Source organism: Ictidomys tridecemlineatus, chromosome 2 (genome assembly GCF_052094955.1).
Source record: "Ictidomys tridecemlineatus isolate mIctTri1 chromosome 2, mIctTri1.hap1, whole genome shotgun sequence".
In the NCBI taxonomy this organism is placed as follows: Eukaryota; Metazoa; Chordata; class Mammalia; order Rodentia; family Sciuridae; genus Ictidomys; species Ictidomys tridecemlineatus.
In genome coordinates, this window is record NC_135478.1 from 54,913,993 (window position 1) to 54,932,311 (window position 18,319).

Sequence of the window (18,319 nt, forward strand, 5' to 3'; positions counted from 1 at the left end):
TGAAGACACACTCTATGCAATTATTCATCCTTTTCTTTAACTTAAATTACATGAGCAGGAACATGTGTCTTGTGTAGATCATTTTCATCTGCTATGTAATATTTCACTAAATGGAGATACTAAAATATGCTTACCTTTCTTTTGTTTAACACTTCAATGACTCTTTTTTTTTTTTTTTTTTTGGTACCAGGGATTGAACCCAGGGACACTCAACCACTGAGCCCCATCCCCAGCCCTATTTTGTATTTTATTTAGAGACAAGTTCTCACTGAGTTGTTCAGGGCCTCACTAAGTTGCTGAAGCTGGCTTTGAACTCGTGATCCTCCTGCCTCAGAGTCAATGACTCTTAATTCGTGTCATCATGGGTAATATATAAATGGGCATTATTAAGGTAGAGTGACTCAAATTTTTAAATTATTTCCATGGAATCACTGTACTTTTTGCAACTTACTCTGCAACCTCTGAAGGGTCTCCCAGCAACACACACACACAGCCCCAAAGGGACAGAAGGGGGCAACCCACAGGAGCACCATTCTCCTCATTTCTATCCAGTCACCCCTAGATGATATCACTGGTCCAGACATTCACGGCACAAACCACAGCAGCCCGGCTGAGCAACCACCAGAAAGGATCTGAAGCTCCAAGTGGACCCAGGACCCAAGGCTGGCAAGCTAGAGGAACAGCCAGGTCTGCCTCCTGTGTCATCCTTACTGAATCGCTGTAAGTCACTCGGACAAGTCGGAGGAGGGCATGAGAGAAGACAAGGAGAGAGAAACACTCAAGCTCTGGGATTACCAGCTCTGCCCCTGCCCCCCTGGGAACCCCACCTCACACTTGCAATAGCATGTCCCTTCTGGCCAGTCAGGAGGGGAAAATAAGAGATGCCACAGGGCGCCAACATATGGAGCTGTGACTGATACCATCAGCACAGTGATCACTCTAAGTGCCAACTGCATGTCTGACTGTCCTTGGGCCGAGTGAGAAGCTAATGGGAAGCCAGGCAGAGCAAGACGTCCCAAATGTGATGAGGACAGAAACAGCCCCAAACACTCACCATGTATGGGCACACCTGGGAACCCGGGCCAAAGATGAGCTCACATTGCTTATTCACGTTGTAAAGGAGGCCAGGCAGCTGGGGAGGCAGGGGGTAGGGTCTGGATTCGGGTTCGTTAAGCAGACACTCGCCATACCCGGTGCTACAGGAAGTAGAGACACACAGAAGGTAAGAGGAGGGACTGACAAAGGTCCCCTCAACGTGGAGGCCACACCCCCAGTCCAATGAAGAGGACAGTTCCTTTTTGATCTTGGCTTTCTTCTTCTTTTTTATTTTCTTTTGGTCCCAGGGATTGAATCCAGGGGTGCTTAACCACTGAGCCCCATCCCCAGCCCTATTTTTTATTTTATTTAGAAACAAGGTCTCACTGAGTTGCTCAGGGCCTCACTAACTTGTTGAGGCTGGCCTCAAACTCATGATCCTTCTGCCTCTGCCTCTGGGATTACAGGTGAGTGCCACCAAACCGCAGCCGGCTTTATTCTTTTCATCCATCTTAAATCCAGAAGTTGGAGCAGTATCCTTGGTATATACTTCTAGAACCAGATCTACATACAACATACAGGAAGTATGAATCTCTTAGGGCACTGGTTGCACTTGGAGGCAGTTATCAGCTTATTTTTTGATCGTCTTCCCCAAAAGACTGTAAGCTTCTTATAGTCGAAGGCAGGGCCCGGTCCACAGCAGCAGGTGCTTAATAAGTATTTGCCAAAGGGAAAAGTAAGTAAATCAGTGACTCACAGAAAGAAAACATCCCCTGCTGAAGAAGAAAAATGGAATCCTCCAGTTCTTTCACTTTTTTTTTTTTTGGCAAATGATGTTTTCCCTGTTTTGGGAAAGTGTCACCCCTGAGTTCTGATGAAGAAATCCACCCATTCCCTATAGTGGCAGAAACAGGCCAGAGACTTGGGGTTTTTGCTTTAACTTTGGTGCTTTTTGGTAACTGGGAGAGAAGACCAATATATTTGTGACATGGGGGCATTTTATAATGAAACTGGATCTTTGAGCAGCTGAATAGGAAGTTAAAAATAAATAATTAAATAAACTCAGGAGGCTGAGGCAGGAGGATCATGAGTTCAAAGGTGGCCTCAGCATCGAGGCCCCAAGCAACTCAGCGAGATTCTGTCTCTAAATAAAATATAAAAAGGGCTGGGGATGGGGCTCAGTGGTTAAGTGCCTCTGGGTTTAATCCCTGGTACCAAACAAACCAACCAACAAACAAAAACAGGAAAAGGAAAGACAGATAAAAAGGGAAGGGGAGTGGTAAGGAGAGTAGGAGAGACACGCACCCTCCATTCAACAACACGGAGGCTGCTCCAATTTCTATCCCCTTGGGGATCATCTCCTGATCCCTTCCTTCCTGTGCCCAGGTCACTAAGCTACAGGTGCAGAGATGTGGGTGGCTTTCGTTCAGGCCTTTACAGGGCCTCTTCCCAGGTGGCCACACATGTCCAAGCCCAACTGGGCCACGGGCCACACGTTCCCTTTCAGACCCCAGGCTCCTCCTCGGCGCTGCCCTGACCTTCTGAACACTGGCTAGGAATCTGCCCCAGGAACCCGGTTAAGAGAAAGTGGCGTCTTACTCCAAAAACTCGGTGATGTATTTCCGACTGCACTTGGACCACATCCAGGGGTTGGTGTAGAAGTTCAGTGTCGGTGCCATGACGTGCTGGGGGCTCTTGACACCCTCTTCTTTACACTTGTTGTTGTCGTCATGCGGCATGTTGAACCTAGGGGACACCAGGGCAGGCTCTGTGAGCACCGAGGATACTGGGTTATGGATCAGAATTGGAGTCCAGGGCAGCCGAACAGATCAGAAGCTACCTGAGACGGGGTGGAGAACACGACAAGCTGGGCGCAGTGGTGCCCACCTGTAACTCCAACGGCTGGGGAGGCTGAGGCAGGAGGATGGCGAGTTCAAAACCAGCCTCAGCAATGGCAAGGCCCTAAGCAACTCAGTGAGACCTGTCTCTAAATAAAATATCAGTAGGGCTACGGATGGGGCTCAGTGGTTGAGTGCCCCTAGGTTCAATTGCTGGCATCAAAAAACTAAAAAATAAAAATAAAAAACAAAAATAAAAAATAAAAATTCTGAAGCCCAAGCTTTCTAATAAGGAGCTGACTGTGAGTCCTGGCATCTTCTGTTTTGGGCCCCGGATGACAAATGACACACCTGGGCAGGTAGGTCATTAAAAAGGTCTGTAAAGTGGGTGCCCATTTTCATGAAAGAAAATCATGGTCATGGAGACCAGAGGCATGCAGATGGAGTGGGCGGGACTCAGCGATGGCAATAGTCTTGTGCTCTGTGCCAAGGTCACCATATGGGGGCTGGCTTGATGAAAACCAGCACAAAGGGTTCTTAAACTAACCCAGGTTCTGACCCCAGAAGGCCCTGAGGACCGCCCCCATCCTCCTGGGCCTGGGAGGGAACCTGGCAGCAGCAGGAATACATACTTGCCATTCTTGGCTTGGTCAGAGGAAGGGGCGGGGAATGATGGTGTGCCTCACTCCAGAGGCATCCATTGTACAACCAGGAAGTGTTCAAACCTCAGCTTGCTTCTCTGTGGTGCAAGGTAACTGGCAGATATTCCTACCCCATCATGAAATCAAGTTTACTTCATCATATGAAATAACAATTTGTTTTTATCCAGATGCCAGACACATTTGCTCATGGCATGGGTTAAATAATAGTAAATATTTATGGAACCCTGGTTAAATAGTAAGAACCAAGTCTTTTCAGGGCTGGGGTTGTGGCTCAGTGGTGGAGTGCTTGTCTAACACATGTGAGGCACTGGGTTTGATCCTCAGCCCACATGAAAATAATTACAGGTGCACACCTGTCATTCCAGCAGCTCAGGAGGCTGAGGCAGGAGGATCACAAGTTCAAAGCCAGACTCAGCAACTTAATGAGGCCGTAAGCAACCCAGTGAGACCTTGTCTCTAAATAAAATACAAAATAGGACTGGGGATGTGGCTCAGTGACTGAGTGCACCTGAGTTCAATTCCAGGCATTCACAAAACACAAACATATAAATAAATGAATAAATAAATAAGATAAAGGTATTGTGTCCTTCTACAACTAAAAATAAAAAATTAATTTAAAAAAAGACTTTTCAGGATTCACAATGTACCCAGAATGTGATTACTGTTTTAAATGCTTTATTTCATTTAATCAGTTATTTAACCTCCTGGGCAGCACAGTCTACCGGCCAAGTCTGCACATCCTTCATCTACGGGCTTCACTAACTGCAGGTGGAACTTATTCAGAAGAAAAAAAATGTGCATCCTTTTTTTTTCCTATCATTATTCCATAAATAGTACAGTGTGACGACTATTTACACAACATTTATTTTGTATTACGTATTATAAGTAATCTGTAGAGATGATTTAAAGCAGATAACATGCAAACACTAGGCCTCTGCGTTGTGGCTCAGTGGTAGAGTGCTCGCCTAGCACATGTGAGGCACTGGGTTCCATCCTCAGCACCACTTAAAAATAAATAAATAAAATAAAGGTATAGCTGGGTGCAGTGGTGCACCCCTATCATGCCAGCAGCTTGGGAGGCTGAGGCAGGAAGATAGCGAGTTCAAAGCCAGCCTCAGCAACTTAGAGAGGCCCTAAGCAACACAGTGAGACCCTGTCTCTAAATAAAACATAAAATATGGCTGGGGATGTGGCTTAGTGGTTAAGCGCCCCTGAGTTCAATCCCATTTTACAAAAAAAAAAAAAAAGGATAAAAAAGTTTATAAAAAAGACTTGCAAATCTGCACATTTCCCTATCCACGGGGGTCCTGGAATCAGCCCCCACAGACACACGGGGATGACATTTTGCTGATGAGGAACTGAACCACAGAAAGGTCTAATGACTTGATGAAGGTCAAAGGGGACCAAGGGGAGGGGGACTGAAATTGGAATTTCTCAAGGAGTCCTTGAGGTTCATGGAGGTGCCTTAGGAGCCTTCAGGGCAGAGAAGATCCTGGGGAGTGTCACAGCAGCTACCTAGAAAGCTGGCTCTTTATGTTCTCAGTTAGTGGTCATCTGGAGCTCTCCCTTTCAGGATGAGGAGCGTGTTCTTAAAATACGATTGAAAGGTCTTCATTTGAAGATACACGCACTGCTTCTGAAGTGGCTGGGAGATACCTGTGTGTGCCTGTGGGCATCTTGATCTGTGTGAGTGCACTGCCCACAGGTGAATCCAGAAAACATCTGCACGAAAAGCTTGCTGATTGTACAACGTTAGCTCTAAAGTCAGCGTCTGACACCCAAATAGACATATGGGGATGTTCTATTAATGGCATCGATTGAGAAAATTATTTTCCAAATATAGAGGGTAAGTGATTTGATTATTATAGAAAGAAAAAAATGCAGATTGAAAATCAGACCGATTTCTAGTCAATTCACATTGATGAGCCCATGTTCTAACCGGGCTCTGTCTCTACAGAAACAAAAGGGAAGACCCATTTCATTACAGCCAGGCACTTGGAGGCCTTGATTAGGAAATGACTGTTTTCTGGGGATCCTGGCTCACTCTCTTCACTGAAAGAGGGACATTACAGTCTGCAGGTGCTTCCTGTTTCAATTACAGCTATGCATAGCTCAATGCAGAAGTGAACTGGACTCGTAAAAATCTTGGGGGCCAGGACAGTGTCGGGGACCCTTCTAGACCAAGATGTGGACCCAGGAATGTTCTTCACATTAACACATCCTGAGGGAAGTGGAAAGGCCTTGTTCCCCCAGTTCCCAGAAGGAAAATCTGTTACTAGATTTTGCATACCAAACTGGAGCAGTTTTACTGAAAACACAGAAGCTCTTGTGGTTTATATGTGAGGTATCCCCAAAAGCTCACGTGTGAAACATGTAAGAAGGTCCAGAGGAGACATGACTGGGTTGTGAGAGCCTTAACCCAACCAGTGAATGAACCCCTGATGGGATTAACTGGGTGGTGGCTGGAGGCAGGTGGGTGTGGCTGGAGGAGGGGCATTGGGGGGGCGTGGCTTTGGGGTCTCTATTTGTCTCTGGAAAGTGGAGTCTCTCTGCTTCCTGATCACCATGTGAGCTGCTTCCCTCCACCACACTCTTCCTCCATGATGTTCAGCCTCACCTGGAGCCCAGAGGAATGGAGGCTGCTGTCTCTGGACTGAGACCTCGGAAACCCTGAGCCCCCAAATAAACTACTCCCTCCCCACTGTTGTTCTGTCAGGTCTTTTAGTCGCAGCAGTAAAAAGCTGACTAAAACACAAGCTCTGGCTGAAGAGGGTGCGGTGCACCATGTTCCTTTAACTTTGGAAGTCAAGGTCACTTCTCCCAACTAGGTTCAAAGTTCTTCAACCTTGAAACTCTACTGTGACATGGAAAGTGACTCACATACCCTAACATCAAGCAAAAGCTCACAGAATCCAAGGAATGCAAGTTGTAGGTGACTCTGAATTAAATGACATTATTGAAGTGACACTTACACGTGGCCCAGCTCATGGGCTATGGTGAACGCTGTACTCAGTCCACTATCTTCACTGATAGAGCAGCTTCTGTAGGGATCACAGATGGTTCCCAGTTCAGCAAGACCTATTAGAAAGGGGAAAGAAAAGACCAACAAGGACTTACTTTAAAGAGCAATTTTGACTTAGAACAGAAACGTGTAGCAAACTGTTTTAGCCACAGAGGATATGAATGGAGGACTCACCTAAGGTGTCACATTTGTCATGAGCTCTGCAGATGTCCTGTCTGAAAGCAAAGCAGACTTAGGCCTTGATGACACCAAAGAGCAAAGGTCAACACAAGAAAATACTTCAGAGGGTTCTAGGCATTCACAGTACCACATGCTATAGTGGGGGGTAAGTGTGGGGGCTGGGGGGAGGTTCGCTCCCCAAAAACAAATTAATAAGACCCAGGTTTTACAATGCAAACATTTTGGGAAGCAGTGATTCAGGATTAACAGCTCCATTAAGAAGATTGCTCCTGCTGCCTCTCTAACCAGGACTTCCCCAATACCCAACATAAGTGATTGTAACTTGCAAAAAAATGTTTTGGTACCAAGGAGTTCTCAGGGGCTCTTAACCACTGAGCCCCATCCCCAGCCCTATTTTGTATTTTATTTAGAGACAGGGTCTCACTGAGTTGCTTAGGGCCTCGATAATTTGCTGAGGCTGGTTTTGAACTTGGGATTCTCTTGCCTCAGCCTCCCGAGGTGCTGGGATTATAGGCCTGCACCACCACACCCGCGAGTGATTATAATTTTATATATAATTTGTAAACATTCCTAAAAAAGTGCTAAATGCTTTTCACTTAAAGGAGCACCCCCGCAAAAAAAAAAAAAAAAAAAAAAAAAAAAAAAAAAGGCCTGGTTCAATCACCAGCACTGTGCAAAATTTAAATAAATAAAAAAATTTTGAAAAATCCAGTGTACCCCCACAATGGATGGGAGGTATGTTTAGGCCAGCAACTCTCTGTTACCCTGTGCAATGTCTTAAACACTTTTATTTATTTATTTTTTGGTCCTGGGGATTAAACCTAGGGGCACTTTACCACTGAGCTATATCCCTAGACCTTTTTAATATTTTATTTTGAGACTGTGTTGCTCAGGGCCTCTCTAAGTTGCTGAGGCTGGCTTTGAATTTGTGATCCTGCTGCCTCAGCCTCCTGAGCCACTGGGATTACAGGCATGAGCCACTGTACCCTGCTCTTTTGAGACAACACTTTTGAGACAAGTGCTACCATGTAAATATAATGCATCCATTTAAAAATAAATAGAAGGAAGACCGATAGAGCAGAGGAAGGGATCACAGGGAATCGAGAAGGGAAAGGAAAGGGGGAGGGCTGAGAATTGAAATAGAGAAAATTATGTTATATGCATTTATGGCTATTGAACCCCACTATTATGCATAACTATAATACACTAAAATTTGGGGGGATTTCACAATTTTTTAACAACCCATATTTCACTGGATATGGTGGTGTATGCCTATAATTCCAGCAGCTTAGGAGGCTGAGGAAGGAGGATCGCAAGGTCAAAGCCAGCCTTAGCAACTCAGTGAGGCCCTAAGCAATTTAGCAAGACCCTGTCTGCAAATAAAATACATATTTTTTAAAAAGGGCTGGGGATGTGACTCAGTGCTTAAGTGCCCCTGGGTTCAATCCCCCATGACCCTCCCCCAATCCATATTTCTAGCTTCTTACAAAATCACGGGACTCTGATCCGAGTCACCACAACCTGCTTCATCTGAACAGCAGCTGTCCCCTGTATATAAGGGCATTGACTTTCAGAGCTGCCTAACAAATTGACTCTTAGCTGGCACCTCTACAGGAGTCGTTCTCAAGGGGTAATTCTTCACCTCCTCCCTCCTCCCCAGGAGGATGCTGGACAGTGATTAGAAGCACTGTCACCATTGAGAAGACAAAGTGCCACTGATATGTAGTGAGCCAAGGGCAGACGTGCTACTAAATGTTCTGCAGTATTCAGGGCACCCCATAAGGGATTGTCTGGTCCAAGACATCAATAGCATCTAAGTTGAGAAACGTCCTACAAAGGTTGCTCTAGATGACCCCATCCCATCAGCCTGACCTGAACAGAGAGATTGGAGGAATCAGAAATCCACATACCTGGTTACAAGCACAGCTGTATCATGCTGGATTCCACCTGGATAGTTCTTGGAATGTTGCCACTGGCAAAAATTTTTTAATGTTGCCTGGGCATTAAAAGATATGGAAGGTCCTTCCTAAATACAGAGAAGAATTACGGTTGGTCTCTGCTAGCAATACCAATCAGAGATGCCATTTCGGATACAGATAGAAGAAAGAAGAAAAAAAACGTGATTACCTGTTCATTATGAATCACAACTAAGTTCACAATAACAATATTAATTAAATTTCCAATACTTGGGTCTTTATAGATAGAGGCTACCTGCAACCGAGATAAATTTTTCAAAGTTAATTGTGAACTCTCTGTAAGCAATAAGCAATTCACTTCTTAGGTTGGATTCCATCTCTTTTTTATGTTCCATGACATATACACATTCTGTTGTTCTGAGTTTTCATTCATTCAACATGCATTTATTGAAATCTCTTTGTGAATCCACAGATGGCACTTTTAGATAATAATGAATTCAAACAAGTTTAAATGCCAAATGGTATTTTCTTTAGAAACTGTATTGCTGCCTCACAGATCTCTGTACCCAAACATTTGGATATTAATTTCCAATTACAGTCTCTCCTCCCATCTGAAGTCCTGGATCGCTAACTTAACAAAATCACAATGGCTAACTTACAAAATTACCTTCGCTAATAACTGCGGTTCTTTATGCTTATCACCCATCTGCATTCTCAAGAACCTGAGAAACCTGCTTTTGTTTTATTTTGCTGTAATTAATTATGAGGGCGAGCATTCACGGAGTGCTTATTATGAACTAGATCCTTGCTGAAAAACTCCATTAGGCGTTTGCATTCAGTCTGCATAGCAAAACTCTGGGCTGGTTACTATGACAATCTCCGTGCAATGGATGAGGAAACCAAGCCTCAGAAAAATTGAATATACAGTGGTGAGTGGCAGAGCCAGAAATCTCAGGCTAGGCCATCTGATCCCAAGCTGTGTGTGTCATCAAGATTCTCATCACATTTCTGAAATTATGGCGTAGATATGGACTTGGGGCTGTGGAAGGTTTGTTTTCTTCCTCTGGTCATGAGAGAGCTGGGGCATATGTGACTGAGCAAGGGGAGGGGGTGAGAGAGTGAGGGGTGGCAGGGTTGGGGCAGCATGGGGGAATGGTCCCCAGCCATGGGGTGGGAAGGAGAAAACCTAATGCAACATTCCCAAACATGTTCTTTCACACTCATCTGTGGAATTTATTAAAAATAGGTTCTGGCTGGGTGCAGTGGCACAGGCCTATAATCCCAGCAGCTCGGGAGGCCAAGGCAGGAGGATCGTGAGTCCAAAGCCAGACTTAGTAACTTAGTGAGGCCCTAAGCAACTCAGTGAGATCCTGGTCTCTAAATAATATATAAAAAGGGCTGAGGATGTGGCTCAGTGGTTAAGCACACCTGGGCTCAGTCCCCAGTACAAAAAAAAAAAAAAAAAAAAAAGTAGGTTCAGGTAAATTAGGGTTAGTTGAAAAAGGGGAATGTCAAGCTAAGGCTAAAAATGAGCTAGACAGATCTATCTGGGTTGCTATGGAACAATCCCTATTAGTTCAAGATAATAGCAATATGTTAAACTGCATGAGATGCTCCTTTTTTGTATAAGGTAAAAAAAAAAAAATTGCTCAGTTGTTTCTCCATATCCAGGGGGGTTGACTCCAGGACTTTCAAGGATACTAAAACCCAAGGATGTTCAGGTTCCCTCATATAAAATGGTATAATTTTTGCATCTAACTTCTGCATATCCCCTAAGCTTTAAAAGCAGCTTTAGATGATTTATAGTTTCTTATAATGTTATATGCTATATAAATAGTTGTATTGTTCAGCGTATAATGACAAAAAAAAGTCTGTATGTGTTCAGTACAGTTCAATTAGTTTTCCAAATGTTTTCAATCCACAGATGCTGAATCTACAGCAACAGAGGGGCCAATAGTACATGCACATATTTGCATAAGTCATTAGCTTATATACACATCCAGAGTTAGCCTGCCCAATGTGGTGGCCAAACACCCTATGTGGCTATGGAGCACTTGAAATGTGGCCAGCCCAAATGGAGATGGGCTATGAGCATAAAACAAGTTGGTGTAAAAAACAAAATCAATAAAATCTCACTAGTAATTTTTGAAATGATAATATTTAGATAAGACAAATTATACTATTAATATTAGTCTCACTTCTTTCTCTTCTAAAAATAATGCCTCTTAAAACATGTGAAATTAAATATGTGGCTTTTATTGGGCAATGGTCAGGGAACTTGCATGGAAAACTTATTTTCTAACAATAGTTTGGGGTCTCATTTTTTTTTTCTTTCTACATTTTTTATAAGAGCATTATGATTATACATAGTATTTGGGTTCCTTTTGATGAAATGATATATATAGGGAATGATTTTTTTAATCTCGAAAATTTAGTGTTTAAATTCAATCCAATTTCAATGGGAGAAGAAAAATAGATTCCCATGCTTCGCCCCAGGGCTACTTAATTAGACTACTGAATGTAACAAAACCTCATGGGTGACTCTGATTCAGCGCCAGCAGCACCCAGAAGGACTGAAGAAACACACCTGGTTGAGCAAAATTCAGAAATCAGATCATGGGTTTAGGGAAGCAGACAAGATAAAGCCACTTGCAACATCTAAGGCACTTGCTAGATTTACCTGACAGTGGTCAAGTGACCTAACTCCTCTGAGACTCAGTGTGCTTATCTGTGAAATGAGTACATAATTCCAACTAGCGGGATACCAGCAGAGTCAGCAATTAGGCCTCTAAACTAAGAAGCAAAGTCTCTAACACAGAATAAATACTCCACATCAATAACCGTTGTCATCACCATACAAAGGCAACCAATGAGCCATCTCAGGATCCCTTGGGGGTACTCGCCTGAAAGGTTGAAATGCCAGCCCTGAATGACCCTCCAAAGCCCTGGGGGGAACCCATTCCCCCAGGGTGCATTTTGAGAGCTCTTGAATGACCTTCTTCTGAGCATACTTACAATTGACATTAACGTTAGAACATAGTGTTGCAGGTCTGCTCCGTGGTATGATACCATCCTGTGGTCCGCGACCACCATCACCTCTACAAACCGTGGGTAGGATAAGAAACGTTTGTTTCTTCTGTGCGTCCTCCTTTCCCTCATGCTGTCTGTCTTGTTCCCATAGGCAGAAATTGCCTTGGTGGCCAAGCCACCCTTCAACACGGCCAAATCATCAGCCAGGCTAGTGCTCCTCGCTTTCCGTTTTCTTGTCCTGGTTTTCCTCCTGTCTTTACTGTGACTGCTTCTGTGCTCTGTAACAAATCGAACAGAGTGCATTACACGACAAGTCACATCTATTCCATAGGAAGAATTTAATTTGAAATGTGGCCAGCCCAAATGGAGATGAGCTATGAGCATAAAACAAGTTGGTGTAAAAAGCAAAATCAATAAAATCTCACTAGTAATTTTTGAAATGATAATACTTAGATAAGACGAATTACACAAATCTGGGCATGGAGACGCATGCCTTGTAATCCTAGTGGCTTGGGAGGCTGAGGCAGGAGGATCGTGAGTTCAAAGCCAGCCTCAGCAACTTAGTGAGGCCCTAAGCAACTCAGTGAGACCCTGTCTCTAAATAAAATACAAAATAGGGCTGGGGATGGGGCTCAGTGGTCGAGTGCCCCTGAGTTCAATCCCTGGTACAAAAAAAAAAAAATTAAATTAGAAATGACTTAAAATGCTGCCTCTGGACTCAGATTTGATATAAAACTTGATTAGCCCTATATCGTATTGTCTTACAGAGAGCAGCCTCTATAGGTACAACTCAGTTTGCAATCTCATTTAAATGACTCAGACTCTGAGATTAGTTTCCCTGGGAAACTACAATAAATGTACACTTAAGATACTAGAAAACCAGGGGCTGCGGTTGTGGCTCAGTGGTAGAGCGCTCGCCTCGCACATGTGAGACCCTGGGTTTGATCCTCAGCCCCACATAAACATAAATAAGTGAAATAAAGGTATTGTGTCCAACTACAACTAAAAATAAATATTTTTTTAAAAAAAGATATTAGAAAACCAGGCTTGAGTTTAGGCAAACAACACGCAAGATTCCTTCCACTGGGTACCAGAAGCCTTGCTGGGATTTGAGAGGTTCTCCCTCATTGCCTTTGCCATAGATATAGTTAGGGCCAAGAACACAGCTCCAGGGCTCTAAAGAAGGGAAATGGAGATGTTTCATAGATAAATCACTTTTGATACTCAATGACATGTTAGATAGAAATCTGACAGGTGGGCAGGCCAGGAGGCAGCGCTGAGGAACTATAGAAAATACCTACTGTCGTGTTCTTTTTAGATCACTGTAAAACTGGAAATAGAAGAACACAGTCAGTGGAATTCAATGCTCCTGAAGTTTTAATTAGTGGGTTCAGGGCTGAGTTAAGGAAGGAGACTAAAGTCCGAGTGCGTGCAGGGGTCTGCAACATTAGACCAGCTCCTGCCTGGGCCTCTTGGGTTCCCACAGTCCTGCTGCTCAGAGTGTGGTCTGTGCACCAGGAGTTCAGGCAGTACCTGGAATCAGATGGAAATGGGATTTTTCTGTTCTACCCTAGACCTGAGTCTCCACCTTGCAGGATTCCCCAGTGACTGGTATTCACACTGAGTTTTTGAGAAGACCTATCCAACTTTCACACCACCCACCACACACAGTCCACAGAGTGTAGGCACAGAAGTGCCTGTCTGGACCCACTTTGAGTAAAAACAAAATTTCATCAGTCATCTTGCACATCAGTTCATCAATGTGCTTGAGAGCTGTAATGGCACTAGCTTGGAGTCTAGATTAAGCAACAGAATTGTATAAGGAAGAAACACACTTAGGTGGCTAAGACCTAAGGAGCAGAATTTGTTACCCCAATACCAAAATATACAGACAAAAAAGTAAGTGGTTGACTATTTGAAGGGGCCAAATATTTCACCAAGATAACCAATTGCTGAACCGATCATTTGAGTCTAGCACATACACGTTGCTAAATCAAACATAAACACTTGAGCATTTTGGTGATAATGTGCATAGTGAGATCTGTCCAACCTGTCAAATGGATGATGCAGATCCCAAGTATGGACAAAACGACTGGCCTACAGCTGGATGTGACATTGCTTTTTCTTTCAGTCTCTTTTAAGGATATTTCACATATGTATACCAGTGTCATAGGGCCAATCAGTTGTCATTCAAATTTGAAATCATCAAATGAATATAGAATAGACACTAACTAGGTTTTTTTTTTTTTTTGTACCAGGGATTGAACCCAGGGGCGCTTAACTATTGAGCCACATCCCAGCCCTTTTTATATTTTATTTAGAGACAACAGGATCTCCCTCAGTTGCTCAGGGCCTTGATAAATTGCTGAGGCTGATTATGAACTCATGATCCTCCTGCATCAGCCTCCTCTTGCCCCCCTCCCCACCCCAAGCCATTGGGATTACAGGGTGGGTCACCAGGCCTGGCATCTACTTTCTTAATACAGGTATTCACAGCTATAAATTTTCCTCTAAACACCACTTTTTCAGCATCCCACAAGCTTACGCATTTTGTGTCTTTGTTTTCATTTATCACCATATATTTATCTTAGGACCTAGCATGTCCTCTATTCTGGAGGTTGCTCTGTGTAGACTTCAGAAGAATATACATTTTGCTGTCGTTGGACTGGATATATTATAGCTGTCTGCTAGACATACCTGGTGTACAGCCTGTTCAATTTTCTGCATACATGTTTATAACTACTGTACCTTCCTACTAAACTGACCCTTGCTTGTTTGTTTGTTTTATTTTTGGTATCAGAGGTTGAACCCAGGGACCCATAACCAAGAGCCACATCCCCAGCTCTTTTTATATTTTATTTAGAGACAGGGTCTCGCTAAGTTGCTGAGGCTGACTTTGAACTTATAATCCTCCTGCTTCAGCTTCCCAAAACACTGGGATTACAGGTGTGCACCACCATGCCTGGTTAAGCTGTTTTTTGTGTTTTTTTTTTAAAGACAATATACCACCAAGTTTGTGAAAGTAATAATCCTTAATATCTTAGGTAAATATTTTGGATTAGTCTGTTCTCTGTTGCTATAATAAAATGGTTGAGGCTACATAATGTCTAAAAAAACGAAGTTTGCTAGCTCACAGTTTGTGGGGCTAAAAGTCTGACACTGGACAGCCCATTTGTTTGGCCTTCGATTGCCACAGACTGGCTGGGCACAAAATCACGAGCCACTCAAACAGGAACAAACTTTATTTTGAAACTCCCGCCAATGCCCTGTATGCTCCTGGGAAATATGCCTACCCACACACTTGGGGGTCCCCCCCCACCACACTCCAACCGGAAATCCCTCCTCCGGAATTCTCTCCTACTGCACTTCCCCAACCAATGGGAACTCTCCAGGAGTCCCTTAGCAGGCCCAGGTGGACAGCAGGGGTCTAATATCCATTTGAATGCAGATCTTAACATAATCATATCATCTCAATGGCTTGCTGGCTTCACCTTTCAACCAAAAATGCCATGCATCATACTACTTGGCTATGGCTCTTAGCATTTGATGAGGGCCACGTGGCAGATGGCATCATGGCAGAAGCACAGGCGAGAGGTGTCACAGGGTAAGACAGGAAGCCAGAGAGCAGAAAGCGATCAAGCCCACTCTTTTCTGACAACTTACTCTTGTGAAAACCACCTGGGTTTTCATGAGAACTACCTCACTCTGTTCTGAGAGCAGAGCAACCAACCACCTAATCTCTTCTTCCTAGCCCCTACTATTTAAAGGCTCATTGCCTCTTGAACTGCCACATTGGGGACCAAGTCCCAACATGTGAATCTCTGGTGTAAGTCCAAACCACAGCATAGTCTGATTTGACAGATTAGATTGATTCAGAATAGGTACACTTTTAGTGGGAAAGACACTTGGGAAAATATTGCATAGAATTCATTTTTGGGGGAGGGGGGTGGGTCCCAGGAATTGAACCTAAGGGCACTTGGCCACTGAGCCACATTCCCAGCCCTTTTTTAGACTTTATTTAGACACAGGGTCTCACTGAGTCCCTTAGCGCCTCACTAGGTTGTTGAGGTTGGCTTGGAACTTGTGATCCTCCTGCCTCAGCCTCCTGAGCCGCTGGGATTATAGGTGTGCTCCACTGCACCTGGCAGAAGCAACATCTTCCAATACATAATACTCCCCAGTCTTTTATCTAATGGGTTAGAATCATATTTATTGACCTAATTAGCCCAACTAATTTCTAGCACATTAACCATTTTTGCAAGTAATTTTAAGTTGAGCATTAGAAATGGCATAAAAATAGCTACTATATCTTAGATACCTACTCAAAGTCCTTTCCCCTGAATAGAATCATAATAACAGAGAATAATTTCCACCACGGGACCACAGACTGTTAGGATAAAAAGAAAGTCATCCACCTTTTTCGATAGTGACCTTTTAGCAAAATGGAATCAGGCTAGTGTTTCAGGAATTTACAAGGTCACTTTGCTAATGTTTTATAAGACCTGACTAAATAATAAAATTTCACCCTTGTGGAAATCATAGCACGAATGGTCTAGGTATCCTTGCTCGTCTTTGTTTCCCTCTCTACATAGCTTTACGGTCATGATTACTTTTCAGTAACGGTTTCATTAAAATAAAATTCAGAGTGCATTAAATTCACCTTCTCAAAGTATATCCTAATTCAATGTTTTTAGTACATTCCTAGTTGATCACTGCAATTATTTAATTTTAGAATATTTTCATTGCTCCAGAAAGAAATGCCAGACCTATCAGCAGTCCTGGTCCCCATTCTCCTCCTTCCCCAGCCCTGGCAATGGATAACCTCCGTCTTCTAGGATGGACTTATCTGAACAGGTCATTTGTTTAGAGCCTTACAACATATGGCTTTTATGTAGCTTCTTTCTCCTGGGATAATGTTTTCATGGTTCATCCATGCTCTAACATGTATTCCTGTTTCATTACTTTTTATTGCCAAATAGTCTCCTGAATAGAATATATCATGTTATGTGTGTCCATTAGTCAGTTGATTAATATGTGGGATACTCAATAATCCAACTGGCCAACTGAATAAAGCTGCTATGAATATGTTTGGGAGAGTACTGGGGATTAAACTCAGGGGCTCTTAACCACTGAGCCCCATCCCCAGCCCTTTTTATATTTTATTTAGAGACAGGGTCTCACTGAGTTGCTTAGGGCCTCAAACTTGGAATCCTCCTGCCTCAGCCTCCCAAATTCCTGGGATGATAGGTGTGCTTCACCACACTTGGCTAAGCTGCTACAAATATTAATGTACCAAGTTCTGGGTAGATATATTTTCATATCTCTTGGAGATGCGCGCGCGCACACACACACACACACACATACACACACACACACACCTGAAATAACTGCTGGGTTACATGGTTCCTCTGTTTAAGATTTTGAGAAACTAACAAATGATTTTCCAAAGGTGCTTCCCCATCTTCTTGCCTCCGCTTTAACCTCAAATGTGACATTCCAAAACAGGACATTCTTTTTTTCATGTCTCTTCTTCTTTGAAGAGTCTTCAAAAATTTATCACCTTTTACTTGACTAAACAGCTTACAAAAAAATGGCCAAGTTCAAATTCTAAAAGAACACATCAATTCCTCCAGGAATCGAATGCACTCTTACATTTGCAGAATAACATTTAGCAAGATAAACCTCACGTATGCATGTAAACAAATTTAGGCATATCTAAAAAAAACCTCTAAAAGGCAGTAGCAGGCTTGCCTTCCCCACATAGCAGGCACTACTGCTAACACAGAACTCCCAGGATCTGGGTTGATTTGGTGTTTGGAACTGTTCCAACTTTGTGGCCATCAAAACCAAAGTAGTGACACTTATGCTATCACCAATAGCCAATATTCTAAGCGCTCCTGTAGTAAAGTGGGTATATGGGACTCAAGGACCTTGGGCACATCGAAGACTCTCACTCACCCTGCTCTCTTTTATAAAAGGAGATCAGTAAGAACAGTACCTACACCAGGCACGGTGGCACATGCCTGTAATCCCAGCAGCTCAGGAGGCCGAGGCAGGAGGATCCTAAGTTCAAAGCCAGCCTCAGCAACTTAGCAAGACCCTAAGCAACTCAGAGAGACCCTGTCTTTAAATAAAATATGCAAAGGGCTAGGGATGGGGCTCAGTGGTTAAGCACCCCTGGGTTCAATCCCTGGTTAAAAAAAAGGAATGGGTAAATATTGCATCATTATTTTTCTATTTTTACCAGGCATAAAATCATGGCAGGACTTAGATGCAAAAGGAACCTTTTAAGGTAGAATGACTAAGTGTGCCTAAGAACAATTTCCTGGCTTACTGTCCCAATGTCAAGGACATGAATTGTATCCTAAGTGGGGCACCTGGGCACAGAGTGGGCCTGACTTCACTTCTGACCCCTGGCCTTGACATCCTGGGAAGGGGCAGTAGGTACCAAGCTAAGCAGGTGAGACTTCAATCTGCCACATCACTAAAGGGCCTTTTCTGAGTCATTTTTTCCCCTCAAGTTCCTTGGGTTCTTAAATAGGCATATAAGTACAGCTTCCATCTTAAGACTCTCTTGAGAATTAAGAAAGCGTATATAGAACTTCTTCAAAATGATAAATTGAATATTTGAAAACT

The 18,319-nt window shown here is 43.4% G+C and overlaps 1 protein-coding gene across 6 annotated transcripts in view; it reads right to left on the minus strand.

Moving 5' to 3' along the window:
- The window catches only part of Adamts9 (ADAM metallopeptidase with thrombospondin type 1 motif 9), a 159,011-nt gene that overhangs the window by 118,578 nt on the left and 22,114 nt on the right, over positions 1 to 18,319 (minus strand). For 5 of the 6 annotated variants that reach the window (XM_078038605.1, XM_078038603.1, XM_078038607.1 and 2 more), the window contains exons 4-10: positions 11,669 to 11,961; positions 8,865 to 8,948; positions 8,648 to 8,763; positions 6,732 to 6,772; positions 6,508 to 6,613; positions 2,635 to 2,781; positions 1,055 to 1,196 (exon numbers count right to left, since the gene is read on the minus strand). In XM_078038605.1, coding sequence (XP_077894731.1) covers positions 1,055 to 1,196; positions 2,635 to 2,781; positions 6,508 to 6,613; positions 6,732 to 6,772; positions 8,648 to 8,763; positions 8,865 to 8,948; positions 11,669 to 11,961 — 929 coding nt within the window. The remainder of the gene's footprint in view (positions 1 to 1,054; positions 1,197 to 2,634; positions 2,782 to 6,507; positions 6,614 to 6,731; positions 6,773 to 8,647; positions 8,764 to 8,864; positions 8,949 to 11,668; positions 11,962 to 18,319) is intronic. The other variant, XM_078038604.1, reaches the window with a different exon arrangement.